General features: G+C 40.6%; 1 protein-coding gene across 2 annotated transcripts in view; it reads left to right on the forward strand.

The window, feature by feature from the left end:
• The window catches only part of LOC109923676 (aspartate beta-hydroxylase domain-containing protein 2-like), a 34,022-nt gene extending 13,048 nt beyond the window's left edge, over positions 1-20,974 (forward strand). For both annotated transcript variants that reach the window (XM_048611676.1, XM_048611677.1), the window contains exons 3-4: positions 16,540-16,653; positions 17,446-20,974. In XM_048611676.1, the coding sequence (XP_048467633.1) occupies positions 16,540-16,653; positions 17,446-17,555 (224 nt within the window). In that variant the 3' untranslated portion in view covers positions 17,556-20,974. The remainder of the gene's footprint in view (positions 1-16,539; positions 16,654-17,445) is intronic.
• The last annotated feature ends 365 nt before the right edge of the window (positions 20,975-21,339 follow it).

Genomic DNA, 21,339 nt, shown 5'->3' on the forward strand with positions numbered 1-21,339 from the left:
GTCTAGGCCCGAAACGTCAGCCTTTCTGCTCCTATGATGCTGCTTGGCCTGCTGTGTTCATCCAGCCCTGCATCTTGTTGTCTTTTATCAGTAAGTGTCCATCGTTTACCAAACTTTTACCAATATTTTTGCTGATTTTTCTGCTAGAACCACATAATGGTATTTCTCACTTCATGACTACCTTGGGGGAGGCAATGGTCTAGTGGTATTATCACTAGAATTTGAATCCAGAGACCCAGAGAATTTTCTTGGGACCCAGGTTCGAATTCTGCCATGGCAGATGGTGAAATTTGAATTCAATAAAAATCTGGAATTAAGAGTCCAATGACGGCCATGAATCCATTCTTGATTGTTGGAAAAACCATGTGGTTCACTAATGTTCTTTAGGGAAGGAAACTGCCATCTGGTCTGGCCTACATGTGACTCCAGATCCACAGCTATGCGGTTGACTCTTAACTGCCCTCTGGGATGAGTAATAAATGCTGGCCTAGCCAGCGATGCCTCATCCCATGAATGAATAAACAAAAAACAGAAAAAAAAACTTGTCAGAAATTTGGAACAAATTTAAATGAAATCAAGGTTACAATGAAAATATATAAATTTTGTAGTGCCTTGACATACTCCCCGTATTTTTATGGACTCCTATGTGGCAGTGTCATACATTTTTTATGGTACTCCACTGACATTTTATTGTGAAAGGCGCTACATAAAAATAACTGTTCTTGATTGAAAAGACTATGATAATTTTGCATGAAAGCTTTTACAATGACTCAGATGACCAGTTACTTTTTAGTTCGGCATTAGTTGAGTGGGATTGTTGGCTAACAAAACTCCTTTTTACTCTCTTGTTTTGGCCATGACTTATTTGGTACCCTATGCTCCTCTGCATCAAAATTTTATGGGCCCAAAACAATTCCTAAATCTAGGCTCTCCGTTCCAACAGTACTGAGAGACTGCTGCACTATCAGAGATGATATTTAAGCTTACCAGCCTTCTCAGACTTAGCTAATTGATCCAATGGCACTGTTTCAAAGAAGAACTGGTGTTTTCTCCCCCAGTTTCCTGGACAATATTTATCCCTCAATCAACAATGTAGTAATGTCACTGTATTAGTCATCCAAAAGCCCAACCTAATGCAATGGGGATATGAGTTCTAATCCCACTAAGACAGCTGGTGGGCATTAAAATTCATTTAATGATAATTTAATAATAAAAATCATTTAATAAAATCTGGAATATAAAGCTAGTCTGGATAATGGTGACCACGATAAATATTATTAATTATTGTAAAAACGTATCTGGTGAAATCATGTCTTTGTCTGGCTTCTATTTGGTCCCAGATCCATAAGTGTGCTTGAGTTTTAACATCGCTCAGTTCAAGGGAAGTCAGCAACGGTCAACAAATGCTGGCCTTGCCTTCATCCCATGAAATCAACAATATGTTGAAACAACTTTCTGGTCATCTTCACATCTTCGATAATGGGAGCTTACTGTGCAGAAGTTGGCTGTCACATTTCAACAATGACTACACATCTAAAATGGAAGTGCTTTGGGAACACCCTGTGGTTGGGAAAGTTGTCTTGTTTCAAGTCTGTCTTTCTTTGGAGAAAAAAAAAGTGGAGTACTGAAATATAACTTTATTAAGGCTTTGTGAAGCATTCTCTCCATATTCTAGGTGTTTACAGAAATGCTTGCTTGTAAATCTATGTTCTTTCTTTAGTTCTTCCTTTAGATGTCAGTCAGGATTATCCATCTGACACCATACTTGAGTAAATGAGTATGATGTAATTATCATTATATATTGAGTGATACTTTAGAAGTGATTACCAGTGATTGTCAGTGGATGTATTCAACAGGAAATCATATCTGAGAGTGATTGAGTATATCACTGAGTGCAATGTCCCCATGAAACCATGGGAACAGATTTACCATAGCAACATTAGGTCCAGGTTAATGTCATGATATTTTAGAATATATTCTGTGGGTGTTTTGATCACTACTTAATCACTTCCACAATAAATGCATTTTATAGTATACTGTTGTAGCAAACAGACCAGGGAAGTGTTTGTGTTTGATTGGAGGATGGCAGATGATAGCCTAGTAGTATTAATGCTGGGCTAATAATACAGAGACCAGTGTAATGTTCTGGGCACCCAGATTCAAATCTCACCATGGCACACACCATGACCTTCAATAAGTCTGGAATTAAAAGTCTAAGGATGACATTAAACTATTTTAAAATGTCATAAAAACCCATCTAGTTCACAAATGCCCTTTTAGGGAAGCAAATTACTGTCTGTACTAGGTCTGGCTTGCATGTGTCTCCAGACCCACAGCAATGTGGCTGACTCTTAACTTCCCTCTGAAATGGCCCAGTGAGCCATACAGTTGTATCAACTGCTAGAATGAAACCATCTGGTATCAACTAAGGCACTAGATGTGACAACTGTAAACACAGCTTTGTTGACCACTCTAGTCTCTGCTAACATCTGTGGGCTAGTGCCACAATCGGAAGAGTTGCCGCACAGACTAGTCAAGCAATAGCCTGGTGTATTTCATGCTCATGGAATTATATCTTTGTCATATGGTCAGAAATGAGGATGTTCGCTGATGACTGCACATTGTTCAATGCCATTCACAAGTCCTCGGATACTAAAGTAGTTCACGTGCAAATGCAGCAAAACCTGGACAATGTGGTACCTATGTTTTTTTTGCTGCTTGTCAGCCCAAACCTGGACAATGTCAGGCAATATCTGACTTCAGCAAGAGATAATCTAACCATCATCCTGTAGCATTCAGTGACATTACTAACATTGAATCCCCTGCTATCAACATCTTAGGGGTCACCATTGGCCAAAAACTGAGCTGGACTAGTCATATAAGCACTGTGCTGACAAGGGCAGGTCAGAGGCTGGGAAACTTGCAGTGAGTAACTTGCCTTCTGATTCCCAAAGCCTGTCAACTATTTACAAAGCATAAATCAGGAATGTCATGGAATACTCTACTTTGAACTGGAGCTGCACTCATCCAACAACATTCAAGAAGCTTGACACCATCTAAGACAAAGCAGCCCACTTGATTGGCACCATATCCACAATCATTCACTCCTTCCATCACAGATACTCAGCAGTATGTACCATCTATAAGAGGTACTTCAGAAATTCACCAAGAAGGCTTCTTACACTGAACCTTCTAAACTGACAACCAATTCCATCTATAAGGGAAGACGCAGCAGATACATGGGAACACCATTACCTGCAAGTTCCCCTCCAAGCCACTTAACATCCTGACTTGGAAATATATTGTGATTCCTTTAATGTTGCTGGGTCAAAATCCTGGAACTCCCTCCTTAGCAGCAAATGAACTGAGGACTATCTACCGCAATTTATCTCCGCCTTCTCAAGGGCAATTAGGGAGGGATAATAAATTCTGGCACAGCCAGCAACACCTACATCCATGAACTAATAAAAAAAAATGTTGGCCAAGATTCGCACTGGAAAGGTCATATTTAAATGTCCAATGTGGACAGAATTGACTTTGGTCATGATACAATTGAAATTCCTGCTTGCACTCACTGTCAAGCCTCATGCATGAAAAATGGTCACCTAGGTGAAGCACTGAAAGGCAGTTCCAGTCGCACAAGTAAGCACTTGACATGGAGGGGAAAATATATTCTCTTTTTTAAAAAAAAAAGTTACTTTCTTTTCAGTGTTAGGGGTCCCAACATATCCATGAGGCATGACAGCCTCCCTGCATTGGTCCTGGTGAAAATTCTGCTCGCGTGATGATCCTGCAGCAAGGTCTCATTTCCTACTTCCTACATGGAGAACTGCCGGCCTTTGGAGAGAAGGCATTTTTCAGGGTTGACAGCTCATGTTCCCTGTATGTAAGGGGACTGAAACGCTGGGACTTCTCTCCTGTTAAGAGACTCTGGAAGACTAGTGCACTTAACCTTCCCTTCCCTGACTGGCTGTCTATTTGAACAAAGTCAGCCCCTGTGTGTATGTGTCCCCCTCTGCCTCCAACACCCCACTCACCCTACATACCATAGCTGGTATGTCGTTTCCTCTCTACTCATCCTATTTTGTACATCTATTGGTCTCTCTCAGCTCTTTTTCTCTGCTACCCTCGTCCCTGTCTCCTTTTGCAAAACCATCTTTGGCTCATTTTTACTGTCTTGCTTCCACCTTTCCTTACATTATCTCTCCCATTTCCTAATGTTATTCCTGAAATTTTTGTACCAAGTCCCTTGGTCCTAGTTATTGTAAACAGTGGATATAGTTTCTCTCTATCTATCCTATCCTTGCTTTGTTTGTTTCCTTGGCTTTGCTTTGGTTTTCATTCATCTTCCCTCCCCACCTTTCTTTCTTTTTGTGTGTCATTGGCCCCACCCTCAGTCTCTTGAACTTCAATTCTTGCCACTGTCATCTTATGATTTCCAGTTCTCATTCTGCAGTAAAAATGCATCGGTCTTCATTTATTGGCTCAAGTTCAACATCTTGGCAGTCTAATAGGTCATAAGGATAAATTCACAATATTGGTTCCCACGGAAATGATAAATAGGTTTGCTGATCTGTTGAGTTTGCCCGATGCGAGACATATTTCATATGCTGGTGAATAGCTGTTCAGTTGTAATTTGCAGAATACTTTCCAGCATTGGAATATGAACGATTTAATTTGCATATTTCACAAGCTCTGAGTGCAACATTGAATTATCTATGACAGACAATTTCACTTTCCAGTACATACTTCAGACCACCCACAATTATGTGTGTGCTTGAACCTTTTGTGTTTTCTAATCCAACAGTGCAGCCTGTGTGTTTTACATATGAGCAAGGCTGTGCGATTCAATTATTAGTTCCATACCTGATCTGTATCTTTGTCTATTCCCCTTAACTTCAGACCCCTGAATATCCTTGTCTTCCAAAAATATATCAGTCTTAGTTTTGAAATTCTCACTGCTTTGGGGATTGGAGTTTCTGTATGTTTTGTGGAGAAGTGCTTTCTGATATCCTGAATGGTGCAGCTCTAATTTTAGCACCACATACGGTATGTCCCATCCGAGGAAATGTTGACCCCATCAAATTCTGTAATTATGTTAACCACGCAAGTTAGATCACCTTTTAATCTTCTGTACTCCACGGAATACAAGCCTGTTTGTATTCAACTTATTATCATAACTTAATTCTTTTTGACCTCGTAGTTTTGGTGAATCCACACTGCATCTCCCTCAAATTCAAGATATCCATCCATCTTGAGGTGTATGCACAGAACTGAATGCTGTACTGCAGTTGGGGTCTAACCAGAGCTTTTAAAGAGCTGTAATATAATTCATACCCTTTCTATTCCAGCGTTTTTGTGATAATTGTCAATTTTTTTTTTTTAATTGTTTCATACCAGTTCACTAGCATTTACTGGTTTTGATACCTGGATCACTAAATCTTTCAGCTTATACGTAAAACCTAGGTTTTTGCAACTTAGAAAATACTTTAATCTATCTTTATTGGGTTCAGAATGGATGAGCTCCATCCTTGAAATAGTGAGCTCCATCTGCCACTGTTTTGCTTAAGTTCATCAAAGTCCCTTTGCAGCATTCTGCTCTCATCCCTGACTTAGTATTGACTTAGTGTCCACAGCAAACATAGATGGCTCTGTTCCTGCACCCAAGTAATTGATAAAGTGAAAAGCTGTAGACCCAACTCAGATTCTTAGGACATACCACTGGCCACACCTTATTAACTAGAGTGCATGCATATTATCCAGGATCTTTGTCCATCTCCCAATCAACTATACTTCCAAGACCGTGAATTGTTACAATTCCACGTGCAGTCAGATTTGCAGATTGAGTTTCAGTTTTATTGTTTCAGCAGAAGATCTGCAGAGCACAACACTGTCCCTTTTCTTTTAAGCTGGCATTTTTTTATTGCCAATTTTCTTTACATGTTTCATAATGTTGCTCACTATTTATGGTAATTTGTGATTGACAGGAGCAGTCACTTTATTGGGAGTTTTCTGTAGACCCCCAGTAGCAACAGAGACACTGAGGAACAGATTGGGAGACAGATTTTGGAAAGGTGCAGAAGTAATTGGGTTGTTGTCATGGGCGACTTCAACTTCCCTAATATAGACTGGAACTTCCTAAGTGCAAATAGTTTGGATGGAGCAGATTTTGTCGGGTGTGTCCAGGAAGGATTTCTGACTCCGTATGTATAAAGGCCAACTAGAGGGAGGCCATATTGGATTTGGTGCTTGGAAACGAACCAGGTCAGGTGTCAGAGAGGTGGGAGAGCATTTCGGTGATACTGATCACAACTCCCTGACCTTTACTATAGTCATGGAGAGAGATAGGAGCAGACGATATGGGAAAGTATTTAATTGGGGGAGGGGGAATTACAAGGAGCACCAATTGGGATCAGATGTTCTCAGGGAAATGCACGACAGAAATGTGGAGGTTGTTTAGGGAGCAGTTGCTACAGTCACTGAGGCAAGGAAAGGATGGTAAGGTGAAGGAACCTTGGATGACAAGACATGTGGAACACCTAGTCAAGAGGAAGAAGGAAGCTTACTTAAGGTTGAGGAAGCAAGGATCGGACAAGGCTCTAGAGGTCTACAAGGTAGCCAGGAAGGAACTGAAGAATGGATTTAGGAGAGCTAGAAGTGGGTATGAGAAAACCTTGGTGGGTAGGATCAAGGAAAACCCCAAGGCTTTCTGTACTTATGTGAGGAACAAGAGGATGGCCAGAGTGAGGGTAGGGCCAATCAGGGATAGTGGAGGGAACTTGTGCGCAGAGTCAGAGGAGGTAGGGGAGGTCCTTAATGAATACATTGCTTCAGTATTCACCAGTGAGAGGGATCTTGACATTTGTGACAACAGCATGAAACAAGCAGGTATGCTCGAACAGGTTGATGTTATGAAGGAGGATGTGCTAGAAATTTTGAAAAACATGAGGATAGATAAGTCCCCTGGGCCAGACGGGATATACCCAAGGTTACTACGGGACGGGAGGGAAGAGATTGCTGCACCTTTGACAATGATCTTTGTGTCCTCACTGTCCACTGGAGTAGTACCAGAAGATTGGGGAGTGGAAAATGTCATTCCCTTGTTCAAGAAAGGGAATAGGGATAATCCTGGAAATTACAGACCGGTCAGTCTTTCTTCTGTGGTGGGCAAATCATTGGAGAGGATTCTGAGAGATAGTATTTATGATTATTTGGAAAAGCACAGTTTGATTAGAAATAGTCAGCATGGCTTTGTGAGGGGCAGGACATTCCTCACAAGCCTTATTGAATTCTTTGAGGACATGACAAAACACATTGATGAAGGCAGAGCAGTGGATGTGGTGTATATGGATTTTAGCAAGGCATTCGATAAGGTTCCACATGGCGGACTCATTCAGAAAGTAAGGAGGCACGGGATTCATGGAAATTTGGCTATCTGGATACAAAACTGGCTGTCCAATAGAAGACAGAAGGTGGTAGTAGATGGAAAGTATTTAGCCTGGATCTGGGTGACCAGTGGTGTTCTGCAGGGATCTGTTCTGGGACCTCTGCTCTTTGTGATCTTTATAAATGACTCGGATGAGGAAGTGGAAGGGTGGGTTAGTAAGTTTGCCGATGACACGAAGGTTGGTGGAGTTGCGGACAGCATTGAGGGCTGTTGTAGGTTACACCGGGACATTGACAGGATGCAGAGCTGGGCAAAGAAGTAGCGGATGAAATTCAACTCAGAAAAGTGTGAAGTGATTCATTTTGGAAGGTCGAATTTGAATACAGGATTAATGGCAGGTTCTCGGCAGTGTGGAGGAACAGAGGGATCTTGGGGTCCACGTCCATAAATCCCTCAAAGTTGCTACCCAAGTTGACACGGTTGTAAAGAAGTCGTATGGTGTTTTGGCTTTCATTGGCAGGGAAATTGAGTTTAAGAGCTGTGAGGTTATGCTGCAGCTCTATAAAACTCTGTTTAGACCACACTTGGAATATTGTGTTCAGTTCTGGTCACCTCATTATAGGAAAGATGTGGAAGCGTTAGAGAGGGTGCAGAGGAGATTTACCAGGATGCTGCCTGGACTGGAGGGCAGGTCTTATGAGGAAAGGTTGAGGGAGCTGGGGCTTTTTTCATTGCAACGAAGAAGGATGAGAGGTGACTTGATAGAGGTTTACAAGATGATGAGAGGCATAGATAGAGTGGATGGTCAGAGACTTTAGCCCAGGGCAGAAATGACTATTACGAGGGGGCATAATTTTAGGGTGATTGGAGGAAAGTATAGGGGAGATGTCAGAGGTAGGTGTCCTTACACAGAGAGTGGTGGGCGTGTGGAATGCACTGCCGGCAGTGGTAGTGGAGTCAGATACTTTAGACACTTTTAAGCGACTCTTGGATAGGCACATGGAGGATAGTAAAATGGAGGGTAGATTGATCTTCGTAGGATAATAGGTCGACACAACATCATGGGCCGAAGGGCCTGTAGGGTGCTGTACTGTTCTATGTTCTATGTTCTTAAGTCTCCCAAGAATGCATTCTTAGTGTGAACCTAGATGATGTGTCGGTAGGTTGATTTTTTTTTTTTTTTTTCCCCCTTCGTCTATGGGTCTATTCGCATATAGGCAGGTCTGCAGGTGGCAGATTTCCTTTCCTGAAGGATTTTAGTGAACCAGATGGGTTTCTGTAAAAACCTGGAAAGGTTACGCAATCACCATTAGGGCTAGTTTTAGTTGAAATTAAAATTTCACCATCTGCCATGTTGAGATTTGAACCCAGCCTCCCAGCACAATAGCCTTGCATTCTGGATTACCACTACCCCACCGCCTCCCCACTAAGTGAGTTATAGATAGAGCACTGTAAATCATGCCCTGATATTCCCAGTGTCGTACCAAGTGTTAAAGCTCTTTTTAAACAATGTGCAACACCCCAATTTACCTGACTTTCACATCCAGGTTGACTAAAGCATTACTTATTTACTGGAAGGAATTAGACTTTAGCCACAGGTAAACAGGTATAAAACATTGGCACATAACACTACTAAGTAAAACACTCATCCCTCTTGTGTACACAAAAATTCAGATAACCAAAAAGGAATTGTAGATTATTGGCAGAAGTAGGAAAAACTGGAAAATCAGTTCAGTGGTCTTTACTTCCCAATTCTGACGTTGAGATATCCTTCTTTGGCTAGACAAGCAGTTGATGTTCAGTTGTCTTTCTCTGGAAAATTTCCTTGGTTTGTAAGAAGTAAAAAGTGACTGATTCATTTGGAAATTGTTTCTGATTTATCAATTCAAGTTAGCGGTAAGCTGCCTGCTTTTTTTTTGTCCCAAGTTTAAACTGAGGTTTTTGTTTACTGCAGAGAACAGGCTTCTGCTGTGGAGACCAACTGCACATACTTGGATATCTTTGTCTCTCACTTTTCCCTGCAACCGCAGGAAGTGCTACACCTGCCCCCATACCTCCTCCCTCACCCCCATCCCAGGCCCCAAGAAGACTTTCCACATCAAGCAGATGTTCACCTGCACATCTGCCAATGTGGTATACTGCATCCGCTGTACCCATTGTGGCTTCCTCTACATCGGGGAAACCAAGCGGAGGCTCGGGGACCACTTTGCAGAACACCTACGCCCGGTTTGCAATAAACAACTGCACCTCCCAGTCGCGAACCATTTCAACTCCCCCTCCCATTCCTCAGACGACATGTCCATCCTGGGCCTCCTGAAGTGTCACAACGATGCCACCCAAAGGTTGCAGGAACAGCAACTCATATTCCGCTTGGGAACCCTGCAGCCTAATGGTATCAATGTGGATTTCACAAGTTTCAAAATCTCCCCTCCCCCTACCGCATCCCAAAACCAGTCCAGCTCGTCCCTGCCTCCCTAACCTGTTCTTCCTCCCACCTATCCCCTCCTCCCACCTCAAGCCGCACCTCCATCTCCTACCAACTAACCTCATCCCGCCCCCTTGACCTGTCCGTCCTCCCTGGACTGACCTATCCCCTCCCTAACTCCCCACCTACACTCACCTTTACTGGCCCCATCCCCGCCTCTTCGACCTGTTTGTTTCCTCTCCACCTATCCTCTCCTCTATCCATCTTCTATCCGCCTCCCACTCTCTCCCTATTTATTTCAGAGCCCCCTTCCCCTCCCCCTTTTCTGATGAAGGGTCTAGGCCCGAAACGTCAGCGTCTCTGCTCCTATGATGCTACTTGGCCTGCTGTGTTCATCCAGCCCTGCACCTTGTTGTCTTAGAAATAAACAGGTTGTTTTCTGAATGATAGACAGCGACTAGTAGCTATTGCAAGGGTCAGTGCTAGGACTCCAGCTTTTCATCGTATATATCAATGATGTAGATGAGGGAGTGAAATATAATACCTCCAAATTTTGAAGATGACACAAAGCTGTGTTGGAGGATGAGCTGTGAGGAAGATGCAGACATGCTTCAGTGTGATTTCGACAAGCTGAGTGAGTAGGCAATTGCATGGCAGATGCAGTATAATGTGGACAAATGAAAATTTACTCACTTTGGGAGCTAGAACAAGAAAGCAGATTATTATCTCTCTCTCTCTCTCTCTCTATGAATTGAGAGAGGGGATTGTACAACGAGACCTAAATGTCCTTGTACACCAATCACTGAAGGTAAGCGTGCAGGTGTAGCAAACAGTTAAAAAGGCAAATGGTATAGTGAGAGGATTCAAGTACAGGAGCAAGGATGTCTTGTTGCACTTATACAGTATGATACACTCAGAGTTCTGAGGAAAGGTTACTCAACCCAGAACATTAACTCTTAATTTCTCTCCAAAGATGTTGCCAGACCTGCTGAGCTTTTCCAGCAATTTCAGTTTGTGTTTGCAATTATACTGAGCCTTTGTGAGAACACACGTGGAATATTGTGTGCAGATTTAGCTTCCTTATCTGAGGAAGGATGTTCTTGCTATAAAGGGAATACAGCAAAGTTTCCCAGCCTGATTTCTGGGGTGGCAGGACTGGTGTATGAAAAGAGGTTGAATCGATCAGGATTATGTTCACTGGAGTTCTGAATAATGAGGGAAGATCTCGAAACCTATAAAATTCTTACAGAATTTGACAAGGTAGATGCAGGAAGGATGTTCACGATGACAGGAAGTCCAGAAGCAGGGGTTATAGTGTAGGGATATGGGGTGAACCATTAGGACTGAGATCAGGAGAAATTTCGTCACTCAGCGAGTAGTGAGCCTCTGGAAATCTCTACCACTGAAAGCAGTCGAGCCAAAGCATTGCACAATTTCAAGAAGGACTTGATCTAGCACTTCAGGCTAAAGAGATCAAAAGATATAGGAGAAAAGTGGAGACAGGCTAACGAAGCAAGCTCAAAGGGCTGAATGACCTACTCCTCCTAATTTTTATGTTACAATGGATAGCTTGCCATTAGCTGCCTTACTGTATTTGCATATGAATGTTTTGTGACCCAAATTGTTATGAGACAAAAACATAAGTTAGCAACAAGTCTTATTTTTCAAACAATAGCTTTGTTACACAAACTTCCATCCTAAACATGCTTTCCACAGACTAGTGAGATCATAATTAAATGGCTGCATGTTTGTCTCTAATGCAGTCACTGCTTCTCAAATTCACAGTCTGAGAGATGTTGTGATAACACAAATGTAAATCTCTATGAAATAAAACTGTTTAGTTATAATTATCCAATTAACATTGTTCATTACAATTTCATTTACTACATTTTTCCCCATACAGTAGCTCCTGATTAGCTGGAGCCTTAAGAAAAATACGTTTGCAATTAACTCAGTATCTATGATTTCTTGTTTTCCTAGTTCCTAGATAGCCGTGTATTCCACTGTTGCAAGGTTTAAAACTTCTCTCCCCATTTATCACACTTTCCTACATTTTCAGCCCCTCTTCCCATCCTCCTTACAGCCACGCTCTCCCTACATAGAACAATAGAAATGTTACAGCATAGGGACTGGCCATTCAGCCCATCATGTCTGTGCTGGCTGAATAGCCTACCTGCCCATTCTAATTGCACATTCTAGCATCTGGTCAATAGCCTGCAGTTTATAGCACTTCAAGTGTATTTTGAGGTTCTCTTTAAAGGAGTTGAACGTTTTTACTTCAATCAGGAAACTGGACAGGGAATTCCATGTGCCAACCACCCACTGGGTGAACAAAGTTTTCCTTCTTTTCTCCTCTAAATCTTCTATGAATCATCTTAAATCTGTGCCCTCTCATAATTGACTTCTTTGCTAAAGGAAATGAGTCTTCCCCATCCATTCTATCCAAGCCCCTTATTATTTTCCAAACCTCAATTAAAACGTCGGTAGCCTCCTGTGTTGTAAGGAATACAACCCTAGCCTCACCAATCTTTCCTGATAACCTGCAATTTTCAAGCCCTGTCAACATTCTTATAAATCTCCTCTGTACTTTCTCTAGATCAACATGCCATTCCTTAACTTTTTGAAAGTTATTTATTATTGTTAGAATAATTTACCAGTACTCACTGATTAACTTATTTCCCTGCAACAAAGCAAGAGTCAACCCCAGGAGACTGAAATAGGTGGAAGAAGAATGGAGCACCTCCTCTCCCTCATCCAACTTCCCTGTAACTCTCCAAACTACCACATTACAGTGGGCAGATAAGGCAGCACCAAGAGGGTGGCAGATAGTGACCTCTGTTTGTGTCTTCTGAAAATTAATGGCTGAAGTATCTGAAAAACAGGTTAAACCAGCTGCAAAAGAACTTAATTTCCCTTAACATTGAGTAACGTTTAGCTAATTGTATAAATTGTGATATTTAAAGTAAAACATATCAGTGCTGAGGGGTACAATACCCATCTTACTTTATGTACATTTTTCATACCAAGTATTGCAGACAAATTATAACATGACTTTAAATGCAAACTAAAATGGCTTACATCCACTGAATAAGATGCTTTAAGCACAATCTCAATGTCTGCTCCAGCATCATATTGGACAATGTCAAATCACGATACTCTAGGAATGGTGCTCGCCTGCACTCTCTGCGGACATTCTCCATCTGGAACGTGATGGAATGTTTGAAGAAATTGTGTAAATGGCAAAAAGTGCCACTTTCCACAGTTCAAGTTACTGCAAAGTTACAGTAGGAGATTTAGAGTACCCAGTGGAACTTCCACTCCCTCCACCCCACCGAAGAAAAGCAAGTTCCACGATATGCATATATTTAACTATATGTTTAATTAAATGGTTTTCAGGAGCTAATACAACAAAATGGGTCTAAATCTGCCTGGTGCATTTTACTTGGCTCTGCTGTTTGTTTTAGATGTAGGTGCTAAGTATCACAGTTAACATTCTTGATTTGTGTGATGTTTATAATAGAAGTGCTGAAAATCATAATGTTCTGTAAATAAATACCCTGGGAGCCAACAGTTTAACACCAGTCTTCACCCCAGTGCTACTGCAAAATAATTTGAATGTTAATTTCACAGAGTACAACAGGATGTGCTTTTGCCTATTGTGTCAGTATTGACTCTCTGAAAGAACTGTGCAGTTAGATCCACTCCCTTGATATTTCCCAATAACTCTGCAAAATTCTCTCTTTAAGTACATATTCAATTCCTTTTAAAAGATGCAACCCAATCTGCTTTCGCTATCTTTTCACGCAGTGTGTTTTGAGATCATAACAACTCCTTGGCTCCCCATTGGAACTTTTTCCAAATATTTTAAACTGAGTCCTCTGGTCATTGATCCTCCTCTTTAAGATTCATTCTTGGGATCTGTAATTGTGCTTCAGTGGATGATGGTGAGCTAGTTTCTTGAACTCCTTTTGTCTGTGTAGTGCAAGTATACCCACAGTGCTGTTTGGAAGTGTTCTAGCAACAGCAAAGATATGCCACTGTCATTCCAAGTCGTGTGACTTGGAGAGGAGCTTGCAGATGGTGGTGATCGCATACATCAGTCCTTTGCTGCCCTCAATGTATCGAAGCCCCTAGACACTCCCCAACCCAACTGATCCATCTTTCATCTAGCTGTTATAGAGTCATACAGCATGGAAACAAACCCTTCAATCTAACCAGTCCATGTTAAACATAATCCCACACTAAACTAGTCCCACCTTGCTGCTCCTGGCTGAGACCCTCCAAACCTTTCTTATTCATGTGCTTGTCTAAGTGTCTTTTAAACATTGTAACTGTGCCCACATACACCACTTCCTCAGCAAGTTAATTCCACACGCAAACCACCCTCTTTTTTTTAAAAAAAAAAATTCCCCCATGTCTTTTTTTAAACCTCTCTCTTCTCACCTTAAAAAATATGCCCCCTCGTTTTGAAATTCCATCCTAGAGAAAAGACACCTACCATTAACCCTATCTATACCCCTCATGACCTTACAAATCTCTATATGGTCACCTTTCAGCCTCCTGAGCTCCAGTGAAATAAGTCCCAGCCTATCCAGCCTTTCTTTATAACTCAATCTTCCATACCTGGCAACATCCTGGTAACCCTCTGTAGCTTAATAATATTTTTCCTATAACTGGGCAATTAGAACTGGATGCAGCACTCCAGAAGAGGCCTCACCAACATCCAGTACAACCTCAACATGACTATACTCAAAGGACTTAGCATTGAAAGCGAGTGTGCTAAATTCTTTTCTAACCACCCTGTGTATATGTGATGTAAACTTCAAAGAATTATGTACCTGAACCCCTAGGTCCCTCTGTTCTGTGACACTACCCAAGGCCCTACCATTAATTGTATAAGTCCTGTCCCTGTCTGTTGTACCAAAATGCAATGCATCAATTTATCTAAACTTAACTCCATCTACCATTTTTCAGCCCATTGACCCACTTGATCAATATCCCTTCGTATCCTTAGAAGACCTTTATGCAACAGGATATATCAAGCAAGGGTAATGGAGGAGCCTGGGACATAGTCATACTCACCAAATTTTACCTTTATTAATAATGTCAAGCTGTTGCTTAGTTTACCTGTAGAGCAGCTGACCCAATTCTGGCACAAGTCCCTAAATTTTATTCAGGCGAACTTTGCAGGGTCAATTGAACAGGATGCGTCTTTTTCATTTCCAGCTCTGAACTCCATGCTGGGACTTCTGTCTAGTTTTATTCTTCAACTATTCTGTGGTGATTTGATGCAGCTCACTAGCTTGCTAGGCTGTTTCAGAGGCTGGATAAGTGACAGCTGCATTGCCAGTGCCATGGAAACAATTTCTCTCTATCTATTAGAACTTGGTGATTTTGACAGCTTCCCATTAAATCTCCCCTCCTTGTCAGTTCTAAGGAAAATAATCCCAGCTTCTTTGATCACTCCACATAACTGAATACCCCTTATTTCTGGTACCATTTGGTAAATCTCCTCTATGCCCTTAACATGTCATTACTGTCCAGAATAAGAGAATGCTTAAGTTTAAGTCAGTTGGATGATTTATAAAAAATAAAAACTGGCATGTTATTTTTGGTAATTTCTTCTGTACTTCACATTTCACCACTTAAAATGAGATGCATGTGTCACTGCATATCTCCCGTCAGCAACAGCTATCCGGAAAACCTGGATTAGTTTGAAGCCAGCCTTCTAGAATATTATGCTGCAATCTTCCCATTACAAACTTAGACGTGCAATTGTCCAAAGCTTGTTTGGACAATCATTGCTTCTCAGCAGAAGGAATTGCCAATTAGTTTGGGTCTGGCTGAACTGGAAGTCCGTTTCTGTCTCAAAATTTTGTAAAGTTCCCATTTTAGAGTACGAATAGGTCATTTAGCCCCTCAAAACTTGTTTATGTTGCTTTCTTGGAATGAGGAGTGGGTGCAATCCACACATTTTGTGAGATTTTTGAAATATGTCAGTATGTATACTTTCTGTAAAATAACCAGCTTACAATCAAACAGAATTAAAAACAGGAGAATCCACGTGATAGCACGTATGAGATTACAAGAGCCTGTACACAAATTCTATTTTATAATAATGATGGTACTTTGTTCAGGAAACACATTTGCAGCCCAAAGGCTGAAATGCAGTGTAACTTGCATCAAAAAATATATATGCGGGATGTTAAGGTTCAAGTGCAAAATGACAATATTCAGCGAACTGGGTGGCAAAACACCATTACGTGGTCCACTTGAAGGAATGAACTGTAATGCTGAACTTTGGTGAATAGCATAAACCCCACAGAATAGTAATATCAGAATAATCTGACTCCTCTAAAGAAGCCATACAATACTTGAAACATTAACTGTTTCTCTCTTCACAGAACTGCTAGACCTTTTGAGTTTTTCCACCATTCTCTGTTTTTGTTTTAGTAATATCTTTATTGGTGCCAATGGTAACATGGGCATTTTTACAATATTCCATTTGTTAAGCTGTTTGATTAGCAAATTATATTTTAACCACGTTGTTCTCCATTTCACAAGAAACTTATTTTGCTAGACTAAATCCAAGAAGCCTTTTCCATATTCGAGTCCAGTTATTGATCTCAACCGGTCAGAATGATGCCTTTTCATGCTTGATCCTATTTTGCTTTGTGCAGTCTATAGTACCAGTGTTTATTGTCACTGTGGCCTTCTGCTGTTGCAGGTTTGAAGGTTCCCAGCAGTTGTGAACTGGTTGTAGGGGGAGAGCCACAATGCTGGGCAGAAGGGCGCTGTTTGCTGTTTGATGATTCCTTCTTACACACAGCATTCCATGGAGGCAAGTATAACTGTTAACTGCCAAAGTGTCTTTTTTAAAATTCACATCCTTAAATTTTCATTGTAGTGTTCAAATGCTTGTCTTGCCTTTCTGCTCCCATTCACTGAAATCCCCTCTGGTTCTAGATTTCTTCCTTTTAAAGACATCAAGGGGTAAAAGAGAGAAAGCGGAATTATAGCATTGAGATAGAGGATCAGCTGTTATCATATTGAACAGCGGAGCAGACTTGAGGGGCCAAATGGCCCACTGCTGCTCATGGTTTTTGTTTTCTCCAACCTACCTAAGAATTCTTTGTCCCTACAATTCTGGATCTTAATTTCTTGCTCCATTGTGAAGGTCGTGGTTTCACTTCAGTAGGCCCTAAGTTCTCAAATTCCTGCCCATAAACCTTTGCCTCTCTCTACCATCCCACCTTTAAGAACTACTTCTTTCATCAAGCTTTTGTTCATTTGTTGTAGTATTTCCATCTATGGTTTATTGTCAAATTTTCTGTGATAAAACTATGGTGAAGCGCTATAGTACATTTTACTGTGCTGAATAGCATGCTTCAACTTCATAGTTTTGATCTGATCCTAGCACACCCAGATACTGAATGTGCCTTGGCTGTTTGACCCTGCAATGCATCATAGTTGAGCCTAACCTTTCCTTGTTGCCTACTTGAGTGCCCTTTGACCTTTACTCACTATCTCATTTAAGTGGTATTCTTGATAGTGTAATCAGGAAGAATGTTGTACAAAGCACAGAGTATTTTCCTCCGACCAGCAATTACTAATTTTTGTTTTGTGATTGCAGGTCCAAGTGAAGAAGGTCCACGGGTTGTATTCATGATTGATTTGTGGCACCCTAACGTTGCTGCTACCGAGCGGCAGGCTCTAGATTTCATCTTTTCTCCAGGCCGCTGACTCCTCTTGATCCTCTTTTATTTTATTTCTGGAGTGGCCAATCTTAGAAGGAGTGGAATTAACGGAACAAGACCTCTTGGATCATCAGATGTGCTGTCCAACTTTCATTCATCAAAAAGGAATAAGTGGACACACTAAGGAAAATATAAGCTTTATTTGCTGAAAATGCACGCAATGCCGTGTTAATGGTTGGATGGAGAAAAGAGTCCAAGATTTATTTATTTATCTGTTGCTTCTGATGTTTTTTTTGATAGAATAGGTCAGTCTCAACTTCCTATCCACCTCACCGGGTAGTGGGATTGACCGTTGCTGGTTACCTGATTTTTCTTTAGCTACGCTACAGTCAGTGAGATGATTTTTTCTGTCAATTGCCTTGGGCTGTAAAATATTCCAGTTGAAGCCATCTCTTCTGCGAGAGCTAGTCCAGTTGAGACACTGTGAACGTTTTCTAGACCACTACATCTGGTAATCAAAGTTCATATTTTCGGGGGGCAGGGGAGCGTGGGTGGGGGGATATTGGTAGCGTTCCCACAATTTTCCAAAGGAACACTTGGGAACAGGTTTCCATGTATAGGTGACTGGAGCTGTATCTCCATTGAGCATGTTTTTATAAAAATATGTTCCGCCTGGGCAAAGTTTCAGGATCAGTTTGTGATTTTTCACAGATTGCTTATTGACTCACTTGTGTATTTCAGGGGTTTTAATGTACTTTGCAGTGGAATCAAAATCAAATTTCACTTAAGATATATTCACTTAAAAGGAATTGTTTTTCAGAAAAAAAGGAAATGGATAGGGTTAAAAGGAAAGTTACAAACACAATCTGCTGTGTTGTCATCAGGGAAAATGAGACAATGGCTTGGCCATACAGCGCATATTAGAGATAGACTGACATTGGAAAGTTATGCTGTGATTATTATTATTTTTGGAATGCAAAATCTGCATAATAAATAAGGTATATCTCACAGTCCCATATAATGGGAATGAATGGGAAATTATTTGATCCATTGGATATCCATATAATGGGAGTGAATGAGAAGTTATCTTTGCTGGATTTCACTATTAACAGGTTTACATTTATTTTTAATCTCATGGATCAATACAATAAAAAAAAACTCTTACTTGAATCTAAAGGTATTTAACTTCGGGTCATTATTTTTAATTCTTTTATCAATGTACTTTGAGATTAAATCTGTGGAACTATATTTCATTCTTCTTGTGTTTATCAAAGTGGTAGATTGATGAACAAAACTTGAAGATTTTGTCTCCTTTTTCTGCACAGTGTCTGAAGCACTTTTGGACTCAGGTGCAGCATTGTGCAGCACAGGATTAAGTATAAGCTTCACAATGCTAGAATAATGCACATGAGCCCCACCCAAGAAGAAAAGAAGGAAGCTACCAGTTGCTTTCCTTCATTTCTTTCCCCCATCCATCCTTCATGTATTACGTAAATAGTTGTGGTATGGTCTCTCCCAATTAACTCCAAATAGGGTTGTCCCATCAAATGCTAAGGAGTCAACTACTGTTCTGAAATTTTCACAGTTCAGTACTGTGGGTTTGTGTTGACTGAGACAGTCTGAACTGATCATTTAGAACCTAAGTGTCCAACAGAGAGAGAGGCTACCAACCTGCATAAGTTGTGTTCAAGCCTAGGTTCGTTGTATCATTGTGTACTTGATTTGTGTCTACTAAGATTGTAAATGTGGTATAGTGTCATTTATGTTTGTGCCACCTGTGGATTAGTGTTATGTGAATTTAATGATAACACAATCCCACAGGATTCAGTCGAACATCCACGCTCTTCGTGATGCAATGTTATGCTTGCCTACTACTGTGAGTCTCCATTGGATGGACTGTATTTTCATAGGCACGTTTACCTCTGTTGGCCTGGTAATTTTGGTTGCACAACCTGGCCACTAGTTTCCCTCGAATCTTGAGGTGAACTACTTCTATCGATGCACTTTACTATATATAGCTAACATGTGTTGCATGTATACATGTGGAGTTGTGCTGGTGCAAGATTTGGAGAAATAAACCACATGTTCTACTCTTGCTGAATTTCTTTTCTGTAAATTAATGCCTACCTTATTTATCCCAAAATGAATATGCCTGTGTCTCCCATTTACTCAGGGTAGAAATTTACACCTGTTTAGTTTTGTGGAGGTTGGCAGAGTATCCACACTCTCGCTTAAGAATCTCTGATCCAAACACTTAAGCAACACACATTATTAGTTTCAGTTTGCTGGACAAGTGCCCTGTTTGTTTCATTATGAGCATGCCCATCTGTCTAAAGCCAAATAACCTAAATTCAGCTGTCTGCAGCTAAACCTATGTTGGATTTAGTTAGTGAAATCCTCCCAGCTATCCTTTACAAGCGTATTTCCCGCTGCTTGTTTCCAATCACACTAACCATTGATTCATTGCACAATAGGGTTATTTGAAGCTTCAAGAGAAGTTCTCTAGATCTCACCAATTATTCTCATCCTCCAGAATTTCATCAGTAAGCTTTATAGCTGAAACTCCCTGGTTCACTTCTAAGTTTGCCAACCATTACTATAGGGGATTTTTAAACCCAAAAGAAACAGACAGGTTTGGATCAGTTCTGGAGATTGCCAACTGTCCTAAAAGTCAAAGTCCTGACTTAAAACCACTCTAACTCTGGTTTTAAATGCAGCTAATAGATGTGTAGATTACCAAGCCATTCCAAGGAGGCAGATTGCCACTTGAAATTGGATAATGAAGCTGTGAAACACAGAAAATGTTGGAAAAGCAGCCCATTCCTCAGGATTCAAAATAGAATGAATGATTCAGTTGTTTCAGAGTTGTCTGTTGTATTTAAGGTTTTTACCTGAAACATTAATCTTTTGTTCACTTTTCAAGCACTGAGGAATCTGCAGTGCTTTTCCATCATTTTTGTCTCCACTTGAGGCTTCTGAATTTGTGGTTGCATTTTTATATCTGAAGAATTAAACTTTTCTGCTGAGAGTTAAAACAGTGGTCCTTGTGAAATATTTATATAATGCTCATCACATTTTGTGGGAGGGAAGGGATAATTTTAAAATATTTTAATGATTTGGGATACTTCAAAGCCAACCAGTAGTCAATAGAAAATATGACTAAAACACATGGTCTGATGATAATCCCATTACTATTCATGCTGAAATTATGTGCAGTTCGCTGCCTAGATTTCGAGAAAGGGGATTGAGGGGCAGGGTACTTGACATCATGGTAAAGGTAGTCAGGAGTTCATGCTGATCTGATTAAGATCATTGAATATCTTTAAATTCCAGCTTTGTGAAAATTTCACCTTTAGTCTGTTCCAAAATAAGAAACTTAATAATTCTATTGCAGTTGTGGGGTTTGCTGCATTAACTGAGACACACCAGAATATTTCAGTATGGTATATCAGGTGCCTGAATATTTGCTGCAATCATAAATAAAATAAATGTACAAAATGTGGAAAGACTCTTGTAGTTAATGGTACACAGTACGTGAGCAGTCATACAGTTGCCACAGAATGCAGTGTGCCTAGTGTTATCAGTTCTTTCTTTTTTTATTGCTTTTTCCCCAAGTCCCAAGATGTGTTAATAAATGTTTATCTCATGCCTTAGGAAAGATAAAGAACATAAATATAGTCTATTTTTCTGATGTACACAAGGATTGAGGTCAGTGAATTTATGAATTGCAAATTGGAAGTACGCTTGGTTAAGATGAATGGCATTTTGGGGTGAGGAACATGCAGCAAGTTTTAATTGTATTTTTGATTTGTTTTGAAGATATGACGAAC

The sequence above is a fragment of the Rhincodon typus genome, chromosome 24, assembly GCF_021869965.1.
Source record: "Rhincodon typus isolate 14 chromosome 24, sRhiTyp1.1, whole genome shotgun sequence".
NCBI classification, from domain to species: domain Eukaryota; kingdom Metazoa; phylum Chordata; class Chondrichthyes; order Orectolobiformes; family Rhincodontidae; genus Rhincodon; species Rhincodon typus.